Here is a 23,744-nt window from a genome sequence, read left to right on the forward strand (position 1 = left end):
CTTTATTAAAAACAAACAAACAAAATACCTTATATAGGTGTATTTCACATATGTGGAGGTCAGGTGTCAAGGCAATCTATAAAAGTGATTCTCTTCTTTCATGATGTGGGTCCTGGGGATTGAACTCAGGGTGTCAAGCTTGGTGCCAGGTGCCTTTACCTGCTAAGGCATATAATTCTCTGGCCCCTGACAATTTCCTTTTCTAAGTATTGATTTAGCTTCTTGCCATAAATCTGTGGCATTGTAAGTTTTATTCTTGTTTGACTCACTGATGGGATGTTTTGTGGATTATTAACTTCCAGACATATTAATATTTTCCAATTATTTCTTTTGTGTTTAACTTCTTCTGTGTTTTAGATATGGAGAGTATCCTCTGATTTCAGCCCTAGCAATTTGGTTTGCATTATTATGCTGTACCATGCCATCCGTTATAAATGTGTGTGCGCTAGAGAATTAGAGAAAAAGTATTGGTTAGGTAATTTGGTGTTTTAGAAACCATCTAGAATCTTCTGAACGCTGACACTTTTTATTTTCATTGAATTCTTTTTGCATATTTTCTCATTTTAGTATTCTAACTTAACCGTTCGAGTTTTGTCTCTTACCCTTTGGACCATCCAGTCATCAAAATGCTTGCTTTTTTTTCTCCTTCTTTCTACTTTAATCCTGCAGTTATTTCCTGGGCTTTCCTGATCATCTGACTCTTTCAGACCCCTGTGAGTCCCTTGCTGTCTCAGCTGTTTGTCTTAGCTCTTGCTTGTGGGATCTCATCTTGGATTTCCGCCCATCATTTCCAGTGTGTCTACTGTCAATGAGAAATGATTTGTGACATTAATACGAGGTCTAGATTGGTGCTGTCCTCCCCCAGGAAAAATTTCCCTTTTGACTTTCCCAAAGATGAGTAGTGACACCCCCAATCTTAATATGGAATTATCTTAGTCCAAGGTATAGTTAGAGGTTTTATCTGGATCACTGGGATAACATAATGCCACAGTTCTGCTCTGTCCAAGGGCTGATGTATTGCTAGCTTCCTTTGTCTAGAGCCTGTAGCTAGCTTTTTCCGGCTTCAGTTTCAAATGACTGGTGACGTACCAAGCTTTGTCCTTTTGAAACACTCTTGACTTTGATATTCGTGCCCTATCTCAGTAAGTATTTCATAAGCAACCTGTATTTCTTTCATTTCCCCCCCACTTCTTCAACTTCCAAAGGGGATCAAAACAGTTTAGAGTGGTTTGGGCTACCTCTTCAGGTTCTATTCTTTTGCCTTGATTTGAACCAGATACTTCTCTATAATCTTAACTATCATAGCTTTCAAGTTCCTTTTTAGAAAGTATTTTCCCCAGCATTTGTATTTGTCCTCAAAGATACATTTCATCCAAGTTACATAATTCGCCATTAACAGAAGCTAAAGTGTCTTTGTCTTCATACCATTTTTATCTCTTTTAAGATTAATCAGTGTTATTCAGCTAAATTTGGCACAATTTCTTTTTTGCCTCAGTACGAATACTGGTAGTTAAAACACAGATTTTTGACGCCTATGTTATGTATGTCCTGGCATATTTAAATTGGGATTCTCAGTTTATCTTCTTTGGCTTGCCACAGAGACCAGGTAGTAGCAGATCTTTCCTGTATCTCTTGCTGCAGACCTGTTTTGGATGCTGGGCCATCTTATTGGAGATCATTTATTTGTTACTTCAGTTCCTTTGAAATAAATACTGTAATTAGTATACTGTAATTTACAAAAGAAAAGATGTTTCCTGGATCTTTCAAAGCAGCCTTAGAAAGTGAAGATTAACTCTCTGAAATATTCTGAGCATCTTTTAACTGAACATGCATCTTTCATACAGTTGGCTTCTTATCCCTGCAAACTGAAACATCACAATTTTTCCTCTGCACAGTGAAAAGCTCTACGGGAGTGAGGGCCTGGATTATCTAATTCACTACAGCCTTGTGCACCTTTTCAATCAATCGGTTGTTATGATGTCTGTGTGTGCGATGTATATATGTGTGTGTTTACCATGGGGGCATGAGAGTAGAGGTCAGAAGTCTAGTCTTTCCTTCACTGGGTTCCAACTGAACTCAGGTTGTCAAGCTGGTGTGGTGAGTGCTTCCCATGTCGATCATCTCACCAATCCTTGTGGGTCTTATTTATCATTTCCCTGAAACATGGAGACAGTCTTGAAGTGAATTTTTAAATAAGTAATAAGTATTTGTCTTGTTTTCCAAACTGTAACATTGAAAGACAGGTATCTGAACATAGGCTCTGGATCCCAACACTTGAGATGGAGGAAGGGAGAATGCTGTAAACCTGACGCCAGCCTAGGCTATAGATTTCTGACACCCCTCAGCTCAAAAACAACAGCAGTGAATGATTGTAGCATAATTTTTTACTGGCTATTATAGTACCTCCTTAAAGCAGTGGTTCTCAATTTGTGGGTCACACATGCTTTGACAAACCTATCTCCAAAAATACCTATGTCACAATTCATAACTGTAGCAAAATTACAGTTATGAAGTAGCAACAAAAAGAATGGGAATTGTGCACTAGAGAATTGTGGGTTGTTGGAAGAAACGTGTTTTCGTTTTCTGAAGAAAGTCTAATGAGAAGTGGTGAGTGTGACTGGAACCAGGCTAGCCACATTGGGAACCAGCAGATGTTCTCAGAGGACGGAATCAAGTTGTGTGGCGTACAGATGGACTTCGGCTGCTACCTTTGATGATGCGGGAAGTCATTCTAGAGTTTGTAGTGAGCTGTAGCATGATCCGACTTACTGTAACGTTACTCCGAGTTCTATCAGGATTGTAAGAAGTTGAAGGGATATTGTATTGTTATTAATATTACTTATTCTTTGTGTTCACATCTGTTAACTTGCTTCTGGTGGTATAGCTCTGTCAGAACTCTCAATGTATTCTGCAGAGTAGTCAGTAAACGCACCCTCCCTGGCCTGACTTCCATTCTTTTTTTCCCCTCCTTATAAAGGAATATTACTTCCTCTTGTAACTCTACTCTTTCAGGCAGATTTTGAAAGCAGCTTGTTTTAATTCCTTAGAAACCATATGGCAGGCTTGATTAGAATTGCATCGACTATATTGATTAATATGAAATGAATTTTTATAGCTTTGAAGCGTCTTATCCTTAAAAGTTGAATATTTTTCATTCACTTAGGTTTTCTTTAATGCCTCTAAGTATAGTTTTATATAATTGCATTAGAGATCTGAGATATCTTTTGTCAGGTTAAATCCTAAATTTTGGTTCTTGTAAATGGGATCTTCTACGGAGCAAGCTTGTTTTTTTTTTTTGTTTTGTTTTTTTGTTTTTTTTTTTACTGATGTCTATAAATATAATTGATATTTCTATATGAAGCCTATGTTCAGCTACCATGTTAGACACTTAAACTTCTAACAGTCTACCAGTTAGTCTCCTGTCGGTTTCTTTTCCTTCCTTCCTTCCCTCCCTCCCCCTCTCCCTCCCCCTCCCTTCCTAATTATACTTGTACCAACAATAACTACTTTTAAAGGAAGAAATAAATATAAAGAAAGAGATTGCCTTTGCTGCCTATGGAATCTGACACTTTTGAAAAATAAATGTTCCATGTAGGTACAGGACTTGCTCTTTTACACATGATGATGGGAATATGAACTGGGACAGTGCAGACTAACTTCCCTCCCCTCCATTCCCCTCCCCTTTCCTTCCCTTCCTGTCCTCTGCTCCTCCCCCCCATTTCTTTTCATTATGTGATCCTAGGGATTGACTTCAGTTGCAATGTTAATGGTTCTTTATATTATATGAACCATCCTCAGCCCCTGTCTGTCTGTCTGTCTGTCTGTCTGTCTGTCTGTCTGTCTGTCTACTTGCCTATTTATCCAGTTTACACAGCTTGTCACTTTGTTGTCCAGGCTGGCCTCCTGCCTCTACCTCCTTTCTGATTGCTGAGACTACAGGCGTGCATCACCATTTCTGACTTCCTTTGAGTTTACTGATAACATCTGTAGTTTCTGCTTTCTCTCTTTTGAATCCTCTGCGTTTTATCAATTTATGTGCACATGTACCCCATACTTTTCTGGGACGCCTAGAACCTAGCAAGATGTTTAATAATGTTAATAAAAGAGGTAGAGCTTATCGTTATATTTTAATATGTATTTTTAAAGATTGTAGTTTTTGTTTGTGCACATGAGTGCAGTACCCTCAGGCAGGCAGAAAAGGGTGGTTGATTCCTTGGAGTTGAAGTTGTAAGCATTTCTGAGCAAGCTTATGTAGGTGCTAGGAACCAAACATGGATTCTTTGCAAGAACAAAGTTCTCTGAACTACTGAGCCATTTCTTTAAACCCAATATATTTAATTAAAACCAAACAAAGCTGTATCTGAAAAATCACATTATTACCTGGTTGCAGGTATTCTCTCTCTCTCTCTCTCTCTCTCTCTCTCTCTCTCTCTCTCTCTCTCTCTCTCTCTCTCTCTCTCTGAGACAGCATTTCACTGTGCCTCTGCCTCCTGGAGAGTGCTGGGATTAAAGGGGTGGGTGGTTCACTATGCCTGGCGGTTGCAGGTTCTGTATGGTTGCAAATCTTTATCAGGATAAGAACATTTAAGTCTCATCAATTCTGTATAGTCCAATTGTTTGGAAGTCTTATCCTAGTTTACATTTCCACCATCATGTTTGAAAGAACACTTCCTGTCTACATAGCATGTGGGGTACCTTTTTGAAAACGTTTGATATTCCACAGGCAACAAACAATTTTCTTTGTTTAAATTTATTTCTTCCTTTTAAAACGTTTTTAAAATCTGTTATTGTTTATAGAAGTAGGGCAAGTTTTTTTTTAAATAAAAGAACTAGTATGAACAAAAAAACCCTAGAGCATCATTTTCTATAACCTCAGTATTATCAGAATCAGTACTGTGTACACTATAAGCATTTAACTTTTGTTTTTCTTTGACCCTGAACTCATAACCTGTCCAAGGCTAGGTATAAATTTCTGATCCTCCTGCTTCAACATCCTAAGAGCTGAAATTACAGTCATATACCACCATCCCCGGCTAGATTTAGGCTTTACATTTCTGGTAGAATTGCTACAGAAGTAGTGATGTAGTATGTTTTATCAGGAAACAAGTAATGTTGGTTTTTTCATTATTGACCATGTTAACTTTGATCACTTAATTATGGTTGTGTTGGGCAGAAGTCTTTACTCTAAAATTATACTTTGTCCTTTTGTAATTAGTAGGTACCTTGTGGGTAGATAGTTTGAGACAAGATAGTGTTTTTCCTGTAACATTCAACTATGAATTTTAGCATATATCGATGACACTTGCTAAAGGAATTTATTCTAGAGTGATTGCTATGTGGAGATTTTGTAATTCCATCACTACCTTTATTATTTGTTACAGAACTTTGTAAAAGAAGCTTTGCCTATATTTACTTATATACATGTTTTTATTTCATTCTACATATGATAATTTATTAATATCCTTTATTATTTTTTTTTACTGTTGCCAGTATGAGTCAGTTTAACTTGGCTCCTAGGTCCATTTGATGTACCCTGGTTGTTCTTCAAGCATTTTCTTACTTTTTGGCTGTGCACTTTCTCTGCCCTAGTCTTAAATTAGTCACTTCTTCAAAGACATGGGAACCTTTTCGTTAGAGTATGCAGTGTGCTCAGAGCTGTTGGTATGCCATTACTTGTATGCTCTCTTAGGGCACAGATCTGGGGAATATATATGCACATAAATATTTATGTGTTTTCCTTGCTCTTTTGTATTGCATTTACCTTTTGTGGGACTAGGAAATGAAGGTCTCATTCTCTCCTGGAGAAGGTAGGGCTTATAAGGTCCCACCCCTAGCAGAGGAGCAGTTGATAGACACCGTCAGTTTTCTTCAGGGATGTGGCCCAGGGTAGGTTGTCTGTGATCCAGTGGGTAGCGCCCTACACCAATGCGCATACTGGCTACACTAATTGGACTGTGGGTTATTAAAAGGTGGGAAATTGGGAAGGGGAAGTGTTAGAGGTTTCATTATTCAGTGTATACTTACCTGTCTGGTCCAAAAATATAGATAAAGAAGTTTCTTGTCATCTAGATGTAATAGCACACACCTTTAGCCTCAGCATTTAGCACACTGGAGTCAGAGGCATGTGGACCTCTATTTCCTGATTTTCAGCCAGGGCTATACAGTGATACTGTATAAATAAAAAGGTTTTATCACTATTAAAGAAAAATGTCTAAGATTTGAGTATAGTTGAGTACAATGTTTGCTCTTATTTTTATTGTTCATATTTTTAGAATGAGGATACTAGATAAAGTACTATTTTCAAAAGTTAACTGGTCCTTCCTTCCTTAATTATGGTCATGGTATTCATTTTAAATACTAAGAGGTTCATTTCGTTTGAGGTTCTTTCTCCCTACTTTTGTTTACAGCATATGAAACAATAATGTGGATCAAAAAACATTCTAAGAAGGATATGATATGTTGAGTGTTGTAACATAACACTAACGGCGCTTTGTTCTGTTTGCTCTTGCAGGGACTCATTTAATACTTCACAGTTGAACAAATGTATGAACGTTCCTTGCCAACCATTGAGAATTTCTTCGTTGGGACATTTTTTTCCTGCATACTGAATAACTGGTTTAGAAGTCCCTTTTTTGGTGCCATGTTCTGTGGCTTGAATCAAAAGAGGAGTTTGTCTTCATGAAGATTCCTAACATTGGTAATGTGATGAATAAATTTGAGATCCTTGGGGTTGTTGGTGAAGGTAAGTTAAAATTTCACGTTTGAAGTTTGGAATACTGTATCATTTTGTATATCACCAAAAACTTTATTCATATCTTCTGAACTTAGCATATCAATTCAGATATGAACCTAAATGTACAGTAGTAAAAAAAAAAGACCTGTTCTTCAACTATGTGAGTCTTATTCTCCAAGTGAAAAACATTTAAAAGTCCTTTAAAGTTTAATAGATATTTTTGAGATCAAGTATCTCTGTGTAGCCTTTGCTGTCCTGGAACTTGTTCTATAGACCAGGCTGGGCTAGAATTCAGAGATCTACAAGTCTCTGCCTCTGGAGTACTGGGATTAAAGGCATGAGCCACCATATCTGACAATCAGGGATATTTTAAAACTGACATGATTTCATTCTTTTCCCTGACATGGTTTCCTTAGTCTATGTATTTTTGTTGTTGTTACATTTTATGTCATCTGAGCTAATTTTTAAATATCTGAAAATTCATTTCTATATGCTAAATTTAATTACTATATGGCAAACAAATGGATAAATAACTTTCTATTCTTTGAGAATGTCAGATCACAGTTTATAAGTTTTCAAGTACACAGTTTGGTTATATGTTTAACATCTTAAATTAATATGCATGGGATGGTTTTAATGCGATTTATTTTTCTTTCCCTGTAGTGTATAACATGATACTTTTATGAGCAAAGGTACTATTGATTAGATAAAGTATAATTTATTTTTCAAAACTTGACTCCTAGAAAAAGAAATCACCCTGATTTCTTGCTTAGTCATTTGAGTCTTAGAGGTAACTTGACAGAAATTTGTAAAAATGATTTTAGTTGAATATGAGGGAAAACGTGGTTTCTTAGCATTTGTAAAAAAAAGAGATGTTATAAAAATTTTGGATTTTAGGTTTTTAAAATAAATTTTGAATTTCAAGAATTTAAAAATTTTACAGAGCTCTTCAAGATTTTACTATTAGGCTGACAAATTCTTCTGAATAATTAGAAACAATAAGAATCTGACTATTAATTAGGGACTTGTTTCAAGGTCTGAAGTTCAAACCATACCAAAAAGTGGTCCACTTTCCTTCACTAGTTAAGGCCTTTTCCTCTCATCATTCATATTACACAGCAACAAGTTACTCTGTCTCTTACCTGTTTTATACAATTTGAATTTTTGGGCCAGCAAGATGGCTTAGCCAGTAAGGTGTTTGCTGCCAGTCCTGAGAACCTGAGTTCTATCGCAAGACCCCCAAGGTGGAAGGAAAAAAGATGGACTCCACAGACTTATTTTCTAATCTTCACACAGACTGTGGCATGCCTACACTTCCCTACATATTAAAAAAATGTTTTTACTTAGTTGTTTGGTACATGGTTTCTCTGTATAGTCCTGGCTATACTGGAACTTGCTCTGTAGACCAGACTGGCCTCAAACTCACAGAGATCCACCTGCCTCTGCCTCCTGAGTGCTGGGAGTAAAGGCGTGCACCACCATCTGGCTATAAAAAATAGTTTATAAACACTAACTTTTCAGAATTTAATTTTCAAAACTATTGCAGTTTAAAACTCATGCAATAAAGGGAAAAGGGTATGTAGAGTGTAACGAGGTTGGAATGTTCCAAAGTTTGGGTCTGACTGTCAAGATTATAACCTTGGTTTTTTTTAAAGCATGTGTTAATGATAATCTTAGGTATTGGCTCAGGTTAGCCAAAATTGTAAGCCTGTTATTTATAAATTAGAATCTGTTCATTTAACTTACAGCCAAACATTGTCATTTTGCCTCTTCTTTGTAAATTAACTCAGTTGGTTTGGAGTTTAGGAAATGTATCTATCAAGCATGCACTCCTGTAGCCTACATGATACGTTTTCACCTCCTAGAAAAGTTGTGGATTGTTTCCCAGTGATTGTGAGTGAGTTTGAATGCTTCTAATCGCTGGCTTTATCTTAGCTATGATTATAAGACTCATCCCTCTCTAGCAAAATGAAGGAGTAACTTTAAGATGTCCTTACTCCTTAGAGACATAGCTCCCAGTTCCCTGCCACTCAATTCCACCTTCTCCTTCCAGCAGAATGCTGGATTTGCCTGTTTGCTAATGATAATGTTTGTAGTGTTTCTTCAGAGATCCATCATTGTATATAGGTTATGTCTTGGTTCTTTTAATTAGATTATTTACATTGTAACTTTAACCTCAGTTTCCCGGGTACATTCCTGCCAAGGTACTGTTTTATTGTTCCTCCGCTAGCCAGGCGTGCTTACCACCTACAGGATGGGTTACTCAAGAGATAGGAAGAGACCCTGTCAGAATAAACAGATAGTGGGAGTGCTCGGGCCTATGCCCATAAGCTGAACTTTTGTGGCGAGAAGCATAGCAACACATACTGTTTAATGGGATTACTGAGGCTGGTGGTTTTGGTGTGTGTGTGAGAGAGAGAAGGGAGAGAGAGAGAGAGAGAGAGAGAGAGAGAGAGAGAGAGAGAGAGAGAGAGAGAGAGAGAGAGAGAGAGGAAGAAGAAGAAGGAAGAAGGAAGAAGAAGAAGAGGAGGAAGAGGAGGAGGAGGAGGAAGAGGAGGAAGAGGAGGAGGAGGAGGAGGAGAAGGAGAAGAAGAGAGATTGGACATAGAACCAAGGATCCATGCACTATACCACTGAACTTCACCACTAGCTCCATTATATAATACTTTGCCTGTTAGTATATTAGAGTATTCTAGAAAAGGATATACTTGTCTCCCTGGACAGAGAGCTTATTTTTTGGGTATGCTCTGTGTTTGACCTTACTCTTGGGAAATTATCAGCTTTGAAATTATAAGTTCCCTACCATTGAGTTGATTTTTATTTACTTTAAAGTACATTTTTTGAGATATTGTCTTGCTGTGTACCCCTGCTTGGCTTCATATTCACCATGTGGTTCAGACTGGGCCTCACTCTGATGGCAGTCCTCTTGTCTCAGCCTCGTGAGTGCTACAATTGCAGAGTATACTACTCCGCCCAGTTTACATAGCCTCACAGCATTATTGTGTGTGTGTGTGTGTGTGTGTGTTTGATCCCACCTTGCTTTAAATAACATATGTGTGTAGTTCTTTTTTTCTTTTAAGACAGAAACATTTCAGAACATTTATCTGAAGCAGTGATTTGTCTATACTCTGGGTTTATACAAAAAACACATGAGACCCCTGCTCTATTTGTATGTGGCTCATGATGCTATTAATCTAGAATATTGTCATAGGTGTTGTTATTCTGACATATGCTCATAAGCAATATAAATATAGAACTATAGTTCATATGCATGTCTCTGATTGCTTACTTCTTTTTAATTATAGGAGCCTATGGAGTTGTACTTAAATGCAGACACAAGGCAAGTAAATGATTTTTACAAAGAAAAATATGTATGTATTTCATCTGTTTGAAATGAAAACAGTTTTCTTTATATGTGGGCACACAATTAAAGTTGTCTGGTTCTGGTAGTGATGCTTAATGAAATAGAATTGATATGTAAACAGGGGGGAAAAGGCAACTTTCGGGATAAACATATTCATGGTAAGTGACCATTATATTTTTGTTTCTAGTTGCATACTATTTTTTAAGCAATCTATTTGTGTATATGTGAAAGCTGTATAGTGGGAAGAAAGAGGTTGAATGGAAGGAAAGAAGCAAGACAGTGCCATATTAAATTTGTATTCAGTTGCACATGAGTGAGGAGTTTTATTGTGTGAATTTCACATAGACCTAGTTGATCATTTGATGGATTCCATCTAGGTCTTGAAAGGTAGTGAATGGGTAGATGTTTGGCTGTGTGCAAGGAGTTGGGACACTAACGTATGGTTATGACTATTGGCTATAGTTGATCACTCTCAAAATTAATCATAAGGTTTTTGACTAGAGCAGTCATAAGTTATTCATAGTCACTTGAAGTTTCATAGCTGTTACTCGGTGAGTGCATCTTGCTCAGAGACTCCATTTCTGTTAGAGTGTATCCAGTCAAAGTATTAGTATTTAGCCTCATGTTATTTTGTTTTAATTTTAAGATCACGGTTTTCATATTGTGATTTTTCCTTTTTTTTAGTTATATAGTTTGGATGCGAAATGAGTTTAACTATTGGACTAAAGATATTATCATCCATCAATAGAAATTAATATATATGTAGATACTGAAAGCTTTTCCTTATAAATACTTCCTACCTTTTAATCTTAGAATCCATCACCGTATGGTTTTGTGTTTTACATCATGGACATATTTTAATACAATGACTTCTTAATTGGTGAATTTGGGTATTTGAGTTACTTTTATGTTGAAATTTTCTGCAGATCCTTGTCAGTAACTAAATCTCAAAAATTGCCTGAATGCTCCTGGCTCTTGATTAAGGATGATTAAGAATTTAAAATAAATGTAATCAAAATAAATTTAGTACACTGAATACCTCGTTAAGAAGTATTACTGTAGTTTGAAATTAAACAAATGGAAAGTTCCCTAATGAAATGCTCTTCTTTTAATGAGTTTCCTTGAGTTATAATAAATTTTCAAAGCTTTAAAAAAAAGAGTTCTTAGGTGGGTATTACTGTTGAAATGTAGGATGTTAGTTTCCAAGTTAACGTTGACTCTTTTGTGACTATGATTCTTCCCTTTCTGTGATGGCTGTTTTGTACAGCGTTGCAAATAGAAGCATCGATGTTTAATTGTGGGCTTTAACATTTTATTATTGTTTTTTGAGTCAGGGCCTCAAATATCCAAGGCTGGCCTCAAGGTCACTATGTAGCCAGGAATGGATGGCATTGAACTTCTATTCTCTTGCCTCTAGCACACTAGAGTGCTAGGATTACTGTTATGTGCCACCACAGCCTGGTTATGCAGTGTTGGGGCTAGAACCTGGCCTCTTATGAATATGAGGCAAGTGTTCTATTAAGTAAGCTACATCTGTACTTTGTCCTAGTGATGAGTCTTAAACCAGAAGGATTTAGGAGATCCAAACTTATCTAGAATACACACACACACACACACACACACACACACACACACACACACACACACACTATTATTTGCTTATGATATCTATCTATATATATGTATACACACACATTTTTTCTGCTAGTCTTTGTCATTCATTAATGTAAATTTAGCCATTTGTTTGTTTTTGGGGGGAGGAGTGGTTGGAGAGAGGATCTTATGCAGTCTAGGCTATCGTCAAAATTCCTATATAGCTAAGGATTACCTGAAACTCTTCATCCTCCTGCCTCTATCTTCCAAGAATTGAGCTTATAAAGTATGCCCCATCACACCTAGCAAGGTGGGGTTTCATTTGCAGAAACCTCAAGAGCCAAGTTTTAAGGTAACTATTTTCATATAGCCTATAAGGGCAAGAAAACTACACTGTATTCATCCTTGTAATTCAAAGCGTTGTATATAATAGTCAGTAGAGATCAGATTTCACATTCAAAATGTGTTTCCCAAAACCAAAGGATGCCCACTCTCATCCACTTTCCTTCAGTCCCATATTGCTGGTACTATGTATTAGCAAAACCAAGTATATATTAAGACAATATTCCAACAAACAGGTAAATGGAAAGATAAAAACAAATTATTCTAGCTGCAGGAGTAGCTCATTTGGTAGAGTGCTTACCTCGCATGTAGGAAAACCCATGGTTTATCCACAGTACAGCATAAAACAGCATGGTGGCACATACGTGTGATCGCAGCACTTAGTGGGTGGAGGCAGGAGGATAAGGAATTCCAGGCTCAAGCCACTCAGCTTGTGTCTAAAACTTATCTTTTCCTGCTTTTCACCCAGTGAGAGGCTCAGATCGACATTCAAAGTATTGTTGCTTTTCCTTTTTAATGCATCTAAAGAGATTATTAGATGCTGGAAAATTTAAAGCATAAATTAGGCTCTAACTCAGAATAATCTTGTTTTAGCCCTGGCAGCTCTTTGGTCATTTTACTTGATAGAGTATATCCTTTTCCCAACTGAAATCAGACCTGCAAAGCTATGCTCCAATGTAGAAAAATAGGGAATCCAGTGTGCCTCATGGGATTTATGCTTTGAATGAAATGAACAGATTGCTATGGTGTTCATGTTATAGGTAAAAGATATGTGATCTTCCTTATTGTGTTCATTATATGAAATAATTGTTCCAATATATTGGCATATCAACATTTTTGTGAGATGCTTAAAACGTCAGGCATTATATTCCTATTTATATAGTAGGGCTATTTCTTAGGTGTTAATTTATATGATTATAACAATAAATGTTATAATATAATTAAATATTATGTATAATTAAGTGGTTCATAATATATTATATCTCTAAGCAAGTATGGTAAAAGCTACTTTAGGTCTGTGTACTGGTAAGGGTTTGAGAGGTCAAGGGTTTTTTTGTGTTTTCTGAATAGAGTATGATGACCTATTCCAGGGCAAAGACTATACTTGTCTTTTGTTTTTAACTATTTTTTTGATGAAGGTGGGACGATAGTTGTCAAGAGAATGGAGGTCCCTCTGGGATAGCAGGCTGCTCGGGGCAGCTTGACATTCCCCAGAGAACTCAACAACCAGGGAAGATGTGTGGGGGAAGGGCCTGTGTGATTCAGGATCCTCAGGTCTGATGAAGGTTGGCGGAGAATGCAGGTCCTAGACCTTCCCCACACATATGTAGCAGATATGCAGCTCGGTCTTCATGTTGGTCCCAAACAACTGAACCCAGTAGCTGTTGCCTGTCTGTGGGATATGTTCTTCTAGCTGGGCTGCCTTGTCTGGCCCCAGTGGGAGAGGATGTACCGAGTACTGAGAGACTTGATGTGCTAGGGTGGGAGGATACCTAGGGGGCACCCACCCTCGGAAGGGGAGGGGGAAATGGGGGGAAGGATTGTGGGAAGGGATGACCAGGAGGAGGGCAGTGAGTGGGATATAAAGTGAATAAATTAAAAAAATTTAAAAGCAATTTTTTGAGATAATTACGTCATTTTCCACCTTCCCTTTCCTCTCTCCCAACCCTCCCATATCTCTGTTTCATTTCAAATTTTCTTTTTTTTCTTTTTTTTTTTTTTTTTTTTTTGGTTCTTTTTTTTCCGGAGCTGGGGACCGAACCCAGGGCCTTGCGCTTCCTAGGTAAGCGCTCTACCACTGAGCTAAATCCCCAGCCCCTTCCTTGTTTTTTATTAGGGGTGTGTGTGTGTGTGTGTGTGTGTGTGTGTGTGTGTGTGTGTGTGTGTGTACATAAATACAACCTTCTCAGTGTGTATAATGCTTATTGTACGTATTGTATGGTTGTGGTGCTGACTATTTAGACTTCAGTACCGAAGGCTCATGGGTAACTTACAGGAGACTTTGCTTGCTTGCTTGTGGTGTGCTACATCATAGTGTGCATGTAGAAGTCAGAAGACAATCTGTAGGAGTGAGTTCTCTCCCGCCACATAGGTTCTGGGATTTGCAGACAAGTGTTTTTACATCTTGTGCTATCTCACTCTCTAAACTATTCTTTTTGGTTTAGTAGTTGAAATGTTACCCAAGTGAAGATATGCAGTTTATGCTTTCTTTTTTCTTTGTTTTTGATAACTTCTGTTTTTTGTTATGTGTACACATTGATGTGTATATGAAAAACTCTTAAGAATGACTACAAAGCTTCTGCTTATAATGACTTAAAAGTACTCATATTTGGAAGATGCACCATTTTTTGACCTATACGTGACACAGATACCTTGGTGGTTTTCTTTTTATTCATATATATGTGATCCCTCCTACCCCTCCACTCCTGGGGACCTGAGTTTGGTTTCCAGTAACCACATCAGGTATTTTACAACCCTGGAACTCTAGCTCCAGGGGGATTTGACCCTTCTAGTCTCTGTGGGCACCTACATTCAGGTACACACACACACACACACACACACACACACACACACACACACACTTGAAAATGTTACAAAACAAACTCTGTAATACACACCACATATTAAGCCCTGTCATATATAAGCAGTGTCATACTAGACCCTCTGCAGATGTTTCAATGTCCACAAATGGTTTTATTCCCATTTTACAAATAAGAAACAACTAATAAATGAGCCATGGAGGAAGACCATGATCATATGTCTACTAGGTAGAGAAACCAGGCTTTGTTCTCCTTCTAGAAGAAGGTAACTTGAGAAGGAAATGGAGTTTTGAAAATGATAGGATGCTTACATGAGGGAGTACAGAGCTGAATGCATGGGCTACTGAAATTGTTGCATCTAAAGAAGACTAAGAGAGAAGGAAGAACTTGAAAGATACTATTTATAAGTAGTCTAAAGATTATAGGAGGACCTATGATGAGGATTGACAGATAAACAAATCCATGTATTACAATGAGCCACGTATCAAATTGACTATTAGTGAAACGGGCATAAGCTATTTTTTTCAAAAGTCGACAATCTAGAATGTGCCCTTTTCTTCTTTCACATGTTAAAACGTGATTGTAATAGGTAGTATAAAATTGATTACACTCACTAGTTGTGCTCGCTAGTTTTCTATGTACTTTACATAGGCTAGAATCATCTGAGAATGGGAACTTCAGTTGAGAAAATGCTTCCATAAGATCTGGCTGTATGAAAACCTGTAGGACATTTTCTCAATTAATGACCAATGGGCTAGGACCCAGCCCATTGTGGGTGGTACCATCCCTGGGCTGGTGATTTTGGGTTCCATAAGAAAGCAGTCAAAGCAAGCAATGATGAGCAGGTCAGTAAGCAGTACTCCTCCATGGTTTCTGCATCAGCTCCTGCATCTGAGTTCCTACCCTTAATGATTTTGATGATGAACTAAGTTGCTTTCAGTCACGGCGGTTCATCCCAGCAATAGCAACCCTAAGACACGAGTAACAAATATCTCTATTTGTCTGTACCAAGGAGACAGACATTCTTAGTTGTTCATTACTCAATTGTCAGTTTATCGTTTGTCAGAGGGTTTCCTTGGTGGTTTTTAAAGGTTTATTTTGAGATAAGGGGTGTGGTGGTTTGAAGAAAACTGAGTGGCATGATTAAGAGCATGTGACCTTGTTGGAGTAGATGCAGCCTTGTTTGTGGAGTTGTGTCACTGGGGGTGCACTTTCAAGTCTTAGATGATTAAACCAGGCCCAGTGTCTCTCTTCCTGCTGCCAGAGGATGTAGACCTCTCAGCTACTCTCCAGCACCATGTCTACCTGTGTGCCACCATGCTTCCTACCATGAGGACAGTGTAGTAAATCTCTGAGCCTGTAAGCCATTCCCAATTCATTGTTATCCTGTATAAGAGTTGCTGTGGTTATGATGTTTCTTCACAGCGGTAGAAACCCGAAGATAGTGGATGTCCTCATAATGTAATCCAAGTTTTCCTGAAACTTACTACGAGACCCAGGCTAGCCTTGGTCTTCCTGACTTAGCCACATGAGTGCTGGTAGTACAGGCTTGAGCCATCTTGCTTGGCTAGACTTCATTGCTAGCAGCATACTTTTTCCTTCCTTTTTGTCTTTCCTTTCCTTTCCTTTCCTTTCCTTTCCTTTCCTTTCCTTTCCTTTCCTTTCCTTCCCTCCCTCCCTTCCTCCCCCCTTTCTTTCTGAGCTATAGCCCAGGATATCCTAGAATTCAGTGTGTAGCTTAAGCTAGCATCAAAGATGTATTGATTCTTCTACGTCATCTTTCTAAGAGCTAGGATTTAGAGATGAGCTTTCACATCTGACAGGAGTATATACAGTGATTTCTTTTGCTTTTTTCCAAAACAATTTGTGGGCTTTTTAAACATCAAACTGTACCAAATCACTAATATAACAGCTTTTTAAAATACTTTCGAGGGTTATATTTACTTTGGGCAAACAACTGCCATCTAAAATCATGCAGTGTTTTCTACTAAAACAAAACTAACTTGTTTCTCCCCCTCCCTCCCTCCCTCTCTCCCTCCTTCCCTCCCACCGTCTCTCTTTCATTTGAGGCTTTTTCTGTATATTCTTGGCTGTCCTGGAACTTGCTCTGTAGAGCCTCTGCCTCTGAGTGCTGGCATTAAAAGGTGTGCATCATCACGCCTGGCTAATTAACTTGTTTTTAAAAACCACATTAAATGAAGCAAATCTTTTTCTTTAATTTTAGTTTTAAGCTTTGTATATAAATTATAATTTTAAAACAAAGATCAAAGAGCTAAGAGTAGAGTAGAAATCTGTTATATTATTTTCTCCACCATTGCTTTTTTTATTTAAGTAAATATCAAGGTTTCTGCTTCATGTGCATAAATTTTTATTACGTAAAATCACAAAGAAGCTTAGGGTTTAATAAATATTGTTAAAAAACTGGGAAAAGTTTGCAGTTTTCATTATAATCCATTTTAGAGGATTTAATTTTCTGAGGGTTATGGAGATTAATGAGGTGTCACTGGACTTCAGGTTTAGGGCAAAGATAATAGGAATCATTAATAAAGAAAATATCTTTTGTCCTTTTTTTATAGAGGCACTCATACGGAACAATTAGTTCACTCAATTTCTGCTCTTGACCTGTTTTTTTGTGGTTGTTGCTGTTGCTGATCTAATTAGTTTTCTGAAATACTGTGAGACTTTCATTAAACCTTACTTCTCTGTAGTTATGTTTTCTCTTATTTTTGAGACAATGTAATATACTGGACTTTGTTATGTAGTACAGGCTGGACTTGACATTGTGACATTCTTTTTGTTCCAGTCTCTACTTTATGAGAATTACAGAAATGAGCGGTCAAGCCCATCTACTAACCTATTGACAGGAAAAACTGCCCATATTTCTACATCCCCAAAAGGAATGGATGTTACTTTCCAGGCAGATCTGACTTCTTTAGGGAAGTAGAAGAATTTGACCTTTCCCTGCTTCCTGATTGCTTTAATCTTCATCATACTAGTGTCTAGATTTGGTTTTATGTTTATTTCTTAGTTAATAGAACAAAGAAATACTCATTAGAATTACCTTTACTAGTTCTGTCTACACTGAAGACTTTACTTCATTTTTTCTCATTTTTTGTTTGCTTGCTTACTTTATCTTTTCTTCTCTCTCTGTCCCTCCCTCCCTTTCTTCCTTTCTTCCTTTCTTTTTATTGACTGGCCTGGAACTTGATATGTAGAACAGGGTGGCCTTTGACTGTTCCTGCCTTTCACATGCTGGTATTAAGGCCTGCACCACCATGTCTGGCCCTGACTTCGTTTCTAAAGCATCTTTTTTACCCTCTGTAGAGGATTTGTTCTCCAGGCTCCTTTTCCTGGTTTCCACATTCAAATGGCCAGGATCGTCTTGGATTCCTTGTTGGGAACCAAGTCCAGTTTTCAGTACCACCTCTCTTCTCTGTGCTTCTTTCAGATCCCTCATTCCCAATCAGTGTCATTATTTATCGAGCATTTGTAGGGTGAGGTTAAAATCCCTTCTTAGGAAAATGAGGATTTAATAGTTCTAAGACAAGAACATTCTTTCTCCATATTCTTAAGATGAGTGAGTTCAAACTGGGTGGTGGTAATTCGCAGCACTGGGGAGGCACAGGCAGACAGATCTCTGAGTTCAAGGCTACAGATCAAGTTCCAGGATGACTAGGGCTATACAGGGAAACCTTGTCATTGGAAAAAGAAGGGGTGATTCCTTGTCTCTGACAAAGGTCTGTGGTTAAGCAATTTATACCATCACCTCATTGCTAATTTTCTTTAAAACTTCAATAGTAAAAAATCACTGTGGATTATTTTTCTGCACAGGCTTGAAAAAATATATTCACTGATAATGTAAGAAAAAGCTAATTAATAAATGCCCATTTAGCCATTAGTGGATATTGTTAAATAATAAATTTAGTCTACCAGTTGTTGAAAACAGTAACTGGAGAGCAGTGCATTGTATTCTAGGCCTGGCATTAAAACCTAAATTGAACACATTATCTACTTAAGAACAAAAATTCTACAGAGGGTTGGTAAAGTATCGGCCACTTAGCTAGGAAGGTGCGCTCTGAAATTCAGTAAGAATGAATTCTTTTGAGAAAGTTTGTTCAGCCTAGCTAAACCAACACATAAGGTTACATTGCCCATTGCCAGGGAGTTTAAAATGGGGTTAAGGAGTCAGTCTGAATCCTATAGAAGATGGCAATCCAAAGGAGAATGTGAAGCCTCTTTTTCCTGTTTCCTATTTAATCCTGTTTATGAAAAACTCTTGTCAGTAATAAAGCCATGGGAAATTGCAGTATTTCCCAGTGTCCCTTAGGACAACTGCATAAAGCTGTGAATGGAATTAGGAAGCAGTACCATTAGTGCTAGCATAATAAATGAGAATGGGTAGTAGGAAGCTCTTTTACAAACTCCGGGGATCTAGAATCCTTGTAGTGATAGCATGATGGGCTAGAGAACTCAGATGGCATGGTGCAAACTTGACCATAGGCGCTGGTCATTTCCTCTAAGTTTCTGGCCACCATATTAGGATGGGTAAGGAAATTACCTTGAGTATGTAGATCTGAAGTTTGCAGACTACCATGCATGGGCCAAATCAGATCTATACTCTACTTCTTGAACAAAGTTTTGTTGGAACACAGTCATACTCATTCACCTGTGCTATTTCTGTGGCTGCTTTGTGTGACACAGTTAAAGAGCTGTATATTATTGTATGACCCACTAAGCTTAAGCACTTATCATCTGACTTTTACAAAGAAATTTGCTTATTTGTATTGTTAAGCAAACTCAAACTAGGAGAATATGGCAGAAATAGTATAGTGATCTCAGTGACTCTGTTTCTATCTGTTTCTTGGAGCCTACGGAATTAAAATTAATAAGGTAATTTTCACTGAAAATTACTTTAACCTTTATTTCAGTTTGGGTAAAGTCTTTAAATAGTTACATGGGAAATTGTATGTGGTGAGAAGTAGAATATTCTGGGAATCAGACATACAGAAACATACAAATCAGTGGCTTGAATAGCTGTTGTTCCACTCAAAATGAACAAAGTACAATGCGCTCTTCTTGAGAATGAGAACATTCTTGCAATGTGAAGAATAAAACTCTTTCAAGAAAAACAATGGAATATCTTTCTTGTATAAGCCAAGTAGAAATAAATACATTAATCGGCCACAACAGTAAGTTCCATTTAAAGTTTCTCACCCATGTATCTTGTTAGCTGCTTTACCCCCTAACTTTTAAGTTAGCAAGAATTATCCTTCTTTTATGTGAGGGAAACCGAGGTTTATTAGTTTAATTTCCTATACAAATTGATTTTTTTTGTAGAAATGATAGTTAAGACATAGTTTTGCCCCCTCGTTAATAAGAAATTCACATTACACAAATTAAACATTTTCTTTTTTTTTATTAACTTGAGTATTTCTTATTTACATTTCGAGTGTTATTCCCTTTCCCGGTTTCCGGGCAAACATCCCCCTAATTCCCCCTCCCTTCTTTTTTTTTTTTTTTTTTTAAGATTTATTCATTTATTATATATAAGTACACTGTAGCTGTCTTCAGATACACCAGAAGAGGGCATCGGATCTCTTTACAGATGGTTGTGAGCCACCATGTGGTTGCTGGGAATTGAACTCAGGACCTCTGGAAGAGCAGTCGGGTGCTCTTAACCGCTGAGCCATCTCTCCAGCCCCCCCCTCCCTTCTTTATGGGTGTTCCCCTCCCCATCACATTTCAGTGTCCTTTAGTACATTCACAGTCTTTCAGGTTTCGAAGTATTCTGTATCCCCCAAGGAAAGCTCCATATTTATTTCGTATAAACTCCCCCATTTCATCTCTCCTCTTGGCAGTTGGATTTCTTTCTGTGCTTATTTAGATACTCTTAATAGTTGATATATGTGAAATTGTATGACATGCGCCTTTTGAATTTGGTTTTCTTTGCTTAACAGAAAGGTTTTTTTTTTTCCCCCTGAGGCTTGCCCACATTGACCCATGTATGGACGTGCCTCCTTTATCAGGCTGGAATGACATTCTGCTGTATTGCTTGTATCTCTTCTATCTGGTTTATGTATTTTTCGTGGATGGATGTCTGCTTGTTTCTACCTTTTGACTACTGTGAATAAAACTGCTGTGAGCATTCCTGTGCAAGTATTGGAGTTCTGTTTCCAGTTCTGTAGGGTGCATACGGAGGATGGAGAGACTATCATATGGAAATTCTATGTTTAACTGGTTTCCATAGCAGCAGCACCACTCTATATTCCCACCAGCAATGTACCCAGGCTCTAGTTTTTCCTATCTTTATTTTTCTTTTGAAACATTATAGCCGTCTCAGTGGATGTAAAGTTGTTTTCATTTACATGTCCTGTCCCTATGATTAATAATGTTGAACATTTTTTCATGAATTTATTGGCCATTCGTATATCTTATTTTTTGCTTTAAAAAAGATTAATGTTGATTTATTTGTGTGTGAATGTATGCATATATGCGTGTGCATATGCACATGTGTACATGCAGGTGTTCATGCATATAGACACATTGGAGCCTGAAGAAGGCATTAGCTATCCTCTATAATCATTTCCTCTGTTTCTTTGAGGCAGGGTCCCCTCTTGAACTTGACATTAGTATCTTAGCTAGGCTGAAAGTCACCAGTGATCCTGGTGTTTCTCTCTCCCTCGGAGCTGGAGTGCTATATGCCTGTTTGTTACAAGGTTGTGGGGATCTGAACTCTATTCCTTATGATTGTACGTACAGCAAGTGCTTTTAACCACCGAGCCAACTGGCCAGCCATTTGGATATTTTATGTAGGGAATTGTCTATTCAATTCTTTTTTAAATGGAGTTTTGTTGTTGTCTAGTTTGAGTACAAGTTTCTCATCTGGTATGTGGTTTGCAAGTATTTTCTCTCATTCTTTAGGTGGCCTTTCATATTCTTGTTACTGTTTTTGATGCAGAAAAGACTTTTAATGTTGATATTATATTTACTTTTCCTTTATTATTTGTCCTTAAAAGATACTAAAATCCAAATATCTGAAAGTTTAGATGTTCTTATCTGTATTTAATAGGATACTAGTATAATTTTAGCTTTTGTATTTATTGGCCCCCTCATCTATTTTGAGTTGATGTTCATATGATTTTCCTATACTGTGATACAGAGGTCCAACTTTTTTCATTTTTAACGAATTATTTCATTTAATGTGCATGTGTCTATCTATGCACCGCATGCATGCAGTCCCCACAGAGGCCTAAAGGTGGTGTTGGATCCTCCGAAACAGGAAATACAGGTTGTTAAAAGCTACCTTGTGGGTTCTGGGATTCCAACTCTAGACTTCTGGAAGACCTCTGCTACTCCCCTTAACTACTGAGCCATCTCTCTGGTCCCTGGTTTTTATTTTTGTTTGTTTTTTTGTTTTTGTTTGGTGTGTGTGTGTGTGTGTGTGTGTGTGTGTGTGTGTGTGTGAAGCATGTGTTTTTTATATTCATGAGTGCACGTGCTAGTGGAAGGTAGGTGTCTTCTATCAATATCTAGCTTTTTTGTTGTTTGTGAGGCAGGGTTTCACTATGTAGCCATAGCTGTCCTAGAACTCACTCTGTAGACCAGGCTGCCCTACAACTTACAGAGATCTGCCTGTCATTGCCTCCTTAGTTCTGAGATTAAAGGCGTGTCCCACCATGCCCGGTTCTGCCTTATTTCTTGAGACATGTCTCTTACTGAACTTGGTGCACAACAGTTGGTCAGGCTGGGTAGTAAAGTTCAGGGATGTTCCATTCCCCCTGGCCATCTTCTTACGCACTTGCATTCCAGATTTGTGCGGCTCTGCTTGGCTTTGTATGCGGGTGGTAAGAATCTAAACTCCAAAGGCAGTTTACTCCCAGAGCAAAGCCCTAGCCCCTGCTTTTAGTTTCTTTTAAACTGAGACTCAAAACAGTCCAGGCTGTTCTCCAACTCAGTTTGTAGCTAAGGATGACCTTGAGCTTCTGATCATCCTGATTCTATATCCCAAGTGTTAGGATCACAGTCATGAGTCACCATGTGTAGCTCTTATCTTATTTTCTTAATTTTGCATGTGAATATCCAGTTGAGTTGGACCTTTTATTGAACAGATAATTCTTTCATTTACTTGTAGTAGCACCTTTGTTGGAAATCACTTGGCCCTAATTGTGGGGGATTGTGTACCATTAATTTTTGTCCATTGGGCTTTGTTCCTGTCTTTGTTCCAATACCAGCTGTTCTACCTTGTGAATTAGGGTCAGTTTTGCCACTCCTGGAGGTAGGGAAGCCATTGGAATTTTGATCAGGGTTGCCGAGAATCTGAAATTTAATCCCCCAATATTTTATTGATTGATTGATGTATTCATTTTCATGCTTTTATAACTGAAATTGATCTCTTAATTTCCTTTTAAGATTGTTTGCAGTATGGAGCAGTATTCCTGTTAATTTTAGTTGTAATGAAAGTTTTACAGTTCAGTAATATACATGCGTAGTAATATGAAAACACCCCTACCATCTGTTTTCATTTTTTCATTAGGCTAAATAGAAGCCTGGAACTAAGTAAGCACTATCTCACAGATTTTCCCCACTTATCCCAGTACTTAGTAATTTAAGCTTCTTTCCTTTTCTGTGATGTTTACCTATTGTAGATTGTTTGTGTTGCTGGAATAATATAATATTTGTCCTATTGTATCTGACTTCTTCCATTTAAATAATGTTTTTAGGGTTCATCCATGTTGTACATATGAGAACTTCATTCTTATAGTGGTCCATTGTATATGTATATGTATATGTATGATATATGCCTCACATTTTCCAATCCATTCATCTGCCAATAGAAACTTATTTCCCTCTTTGGCTATTATGAATGCTGCTTTATACACAAGGATCCAAGTGCTTGTTCTCAGTACTTGGGAACTGAGTATACCTAGTAGCAGAATTCCTGGGCCCATATGGTAAGTACATGTTTAACACTTTGAGGCTTACTGGATTTTGTGTTTTGATCTTATTTTCTGCACTGTTTCTAACTTTATTAGTTCTAGTAGATTGGGGTTGTTTTTGGGGTGGGGTAGATTCTTTAGGATTTCTCTCTTTGAAAATGGATACTTTTCCTTTTTCATTTCCACGTTAGACATTCTTCATTTGTCTAGCCTAATTGATGTAGCTGTAACGTCAC

General features: G+C 37.6%; 1 protein-coding gene across 5 annotated transcripts in view; it reads left to right on the forward strand.

The window, feature by feature from the left end:
- The window catches only part of Cdkl5 (cyclin-dependent kinase-like 5), a 230,447-nt gene that overhangs the window by 56,997 nt on the left and 149,706 nt on the right, over positions 1-23,744 (forward strand). For all 5 annotated transcript variants that reach the window (XM_039100455.1, XM_017602290.2, NM_001421533.1 and 2 more), the window contains exons 2-3: positions 6,512-6,742; positions 10,039-10,073. In XM_039100455.1, coding sequence (XP_038956383.1) covers positions 6,679-6,742; positions 10,039-10,073 — 99 coding nt within the window. In that variant the 5' untranslated portion in view covers positions 6,512-6,678. The remainder of the gene's footprint in view (positions 1-6,511; positions 6,743-10,038; positions 10,074-23,744) is intronic.

This window comes from Rattus norvegicus, chromosome X (assembly GCF_036323735.1).
Source record: "Rattus norvegicus strain BN/NHsdMcwi chromosome X, GRCr8, whole genome shotgun sequence".
NCBI lineage: Eukaryota > Metazoa > Chordata > Mammalia > Rodentia > Muridae > Rattus > Rattus norvegicus.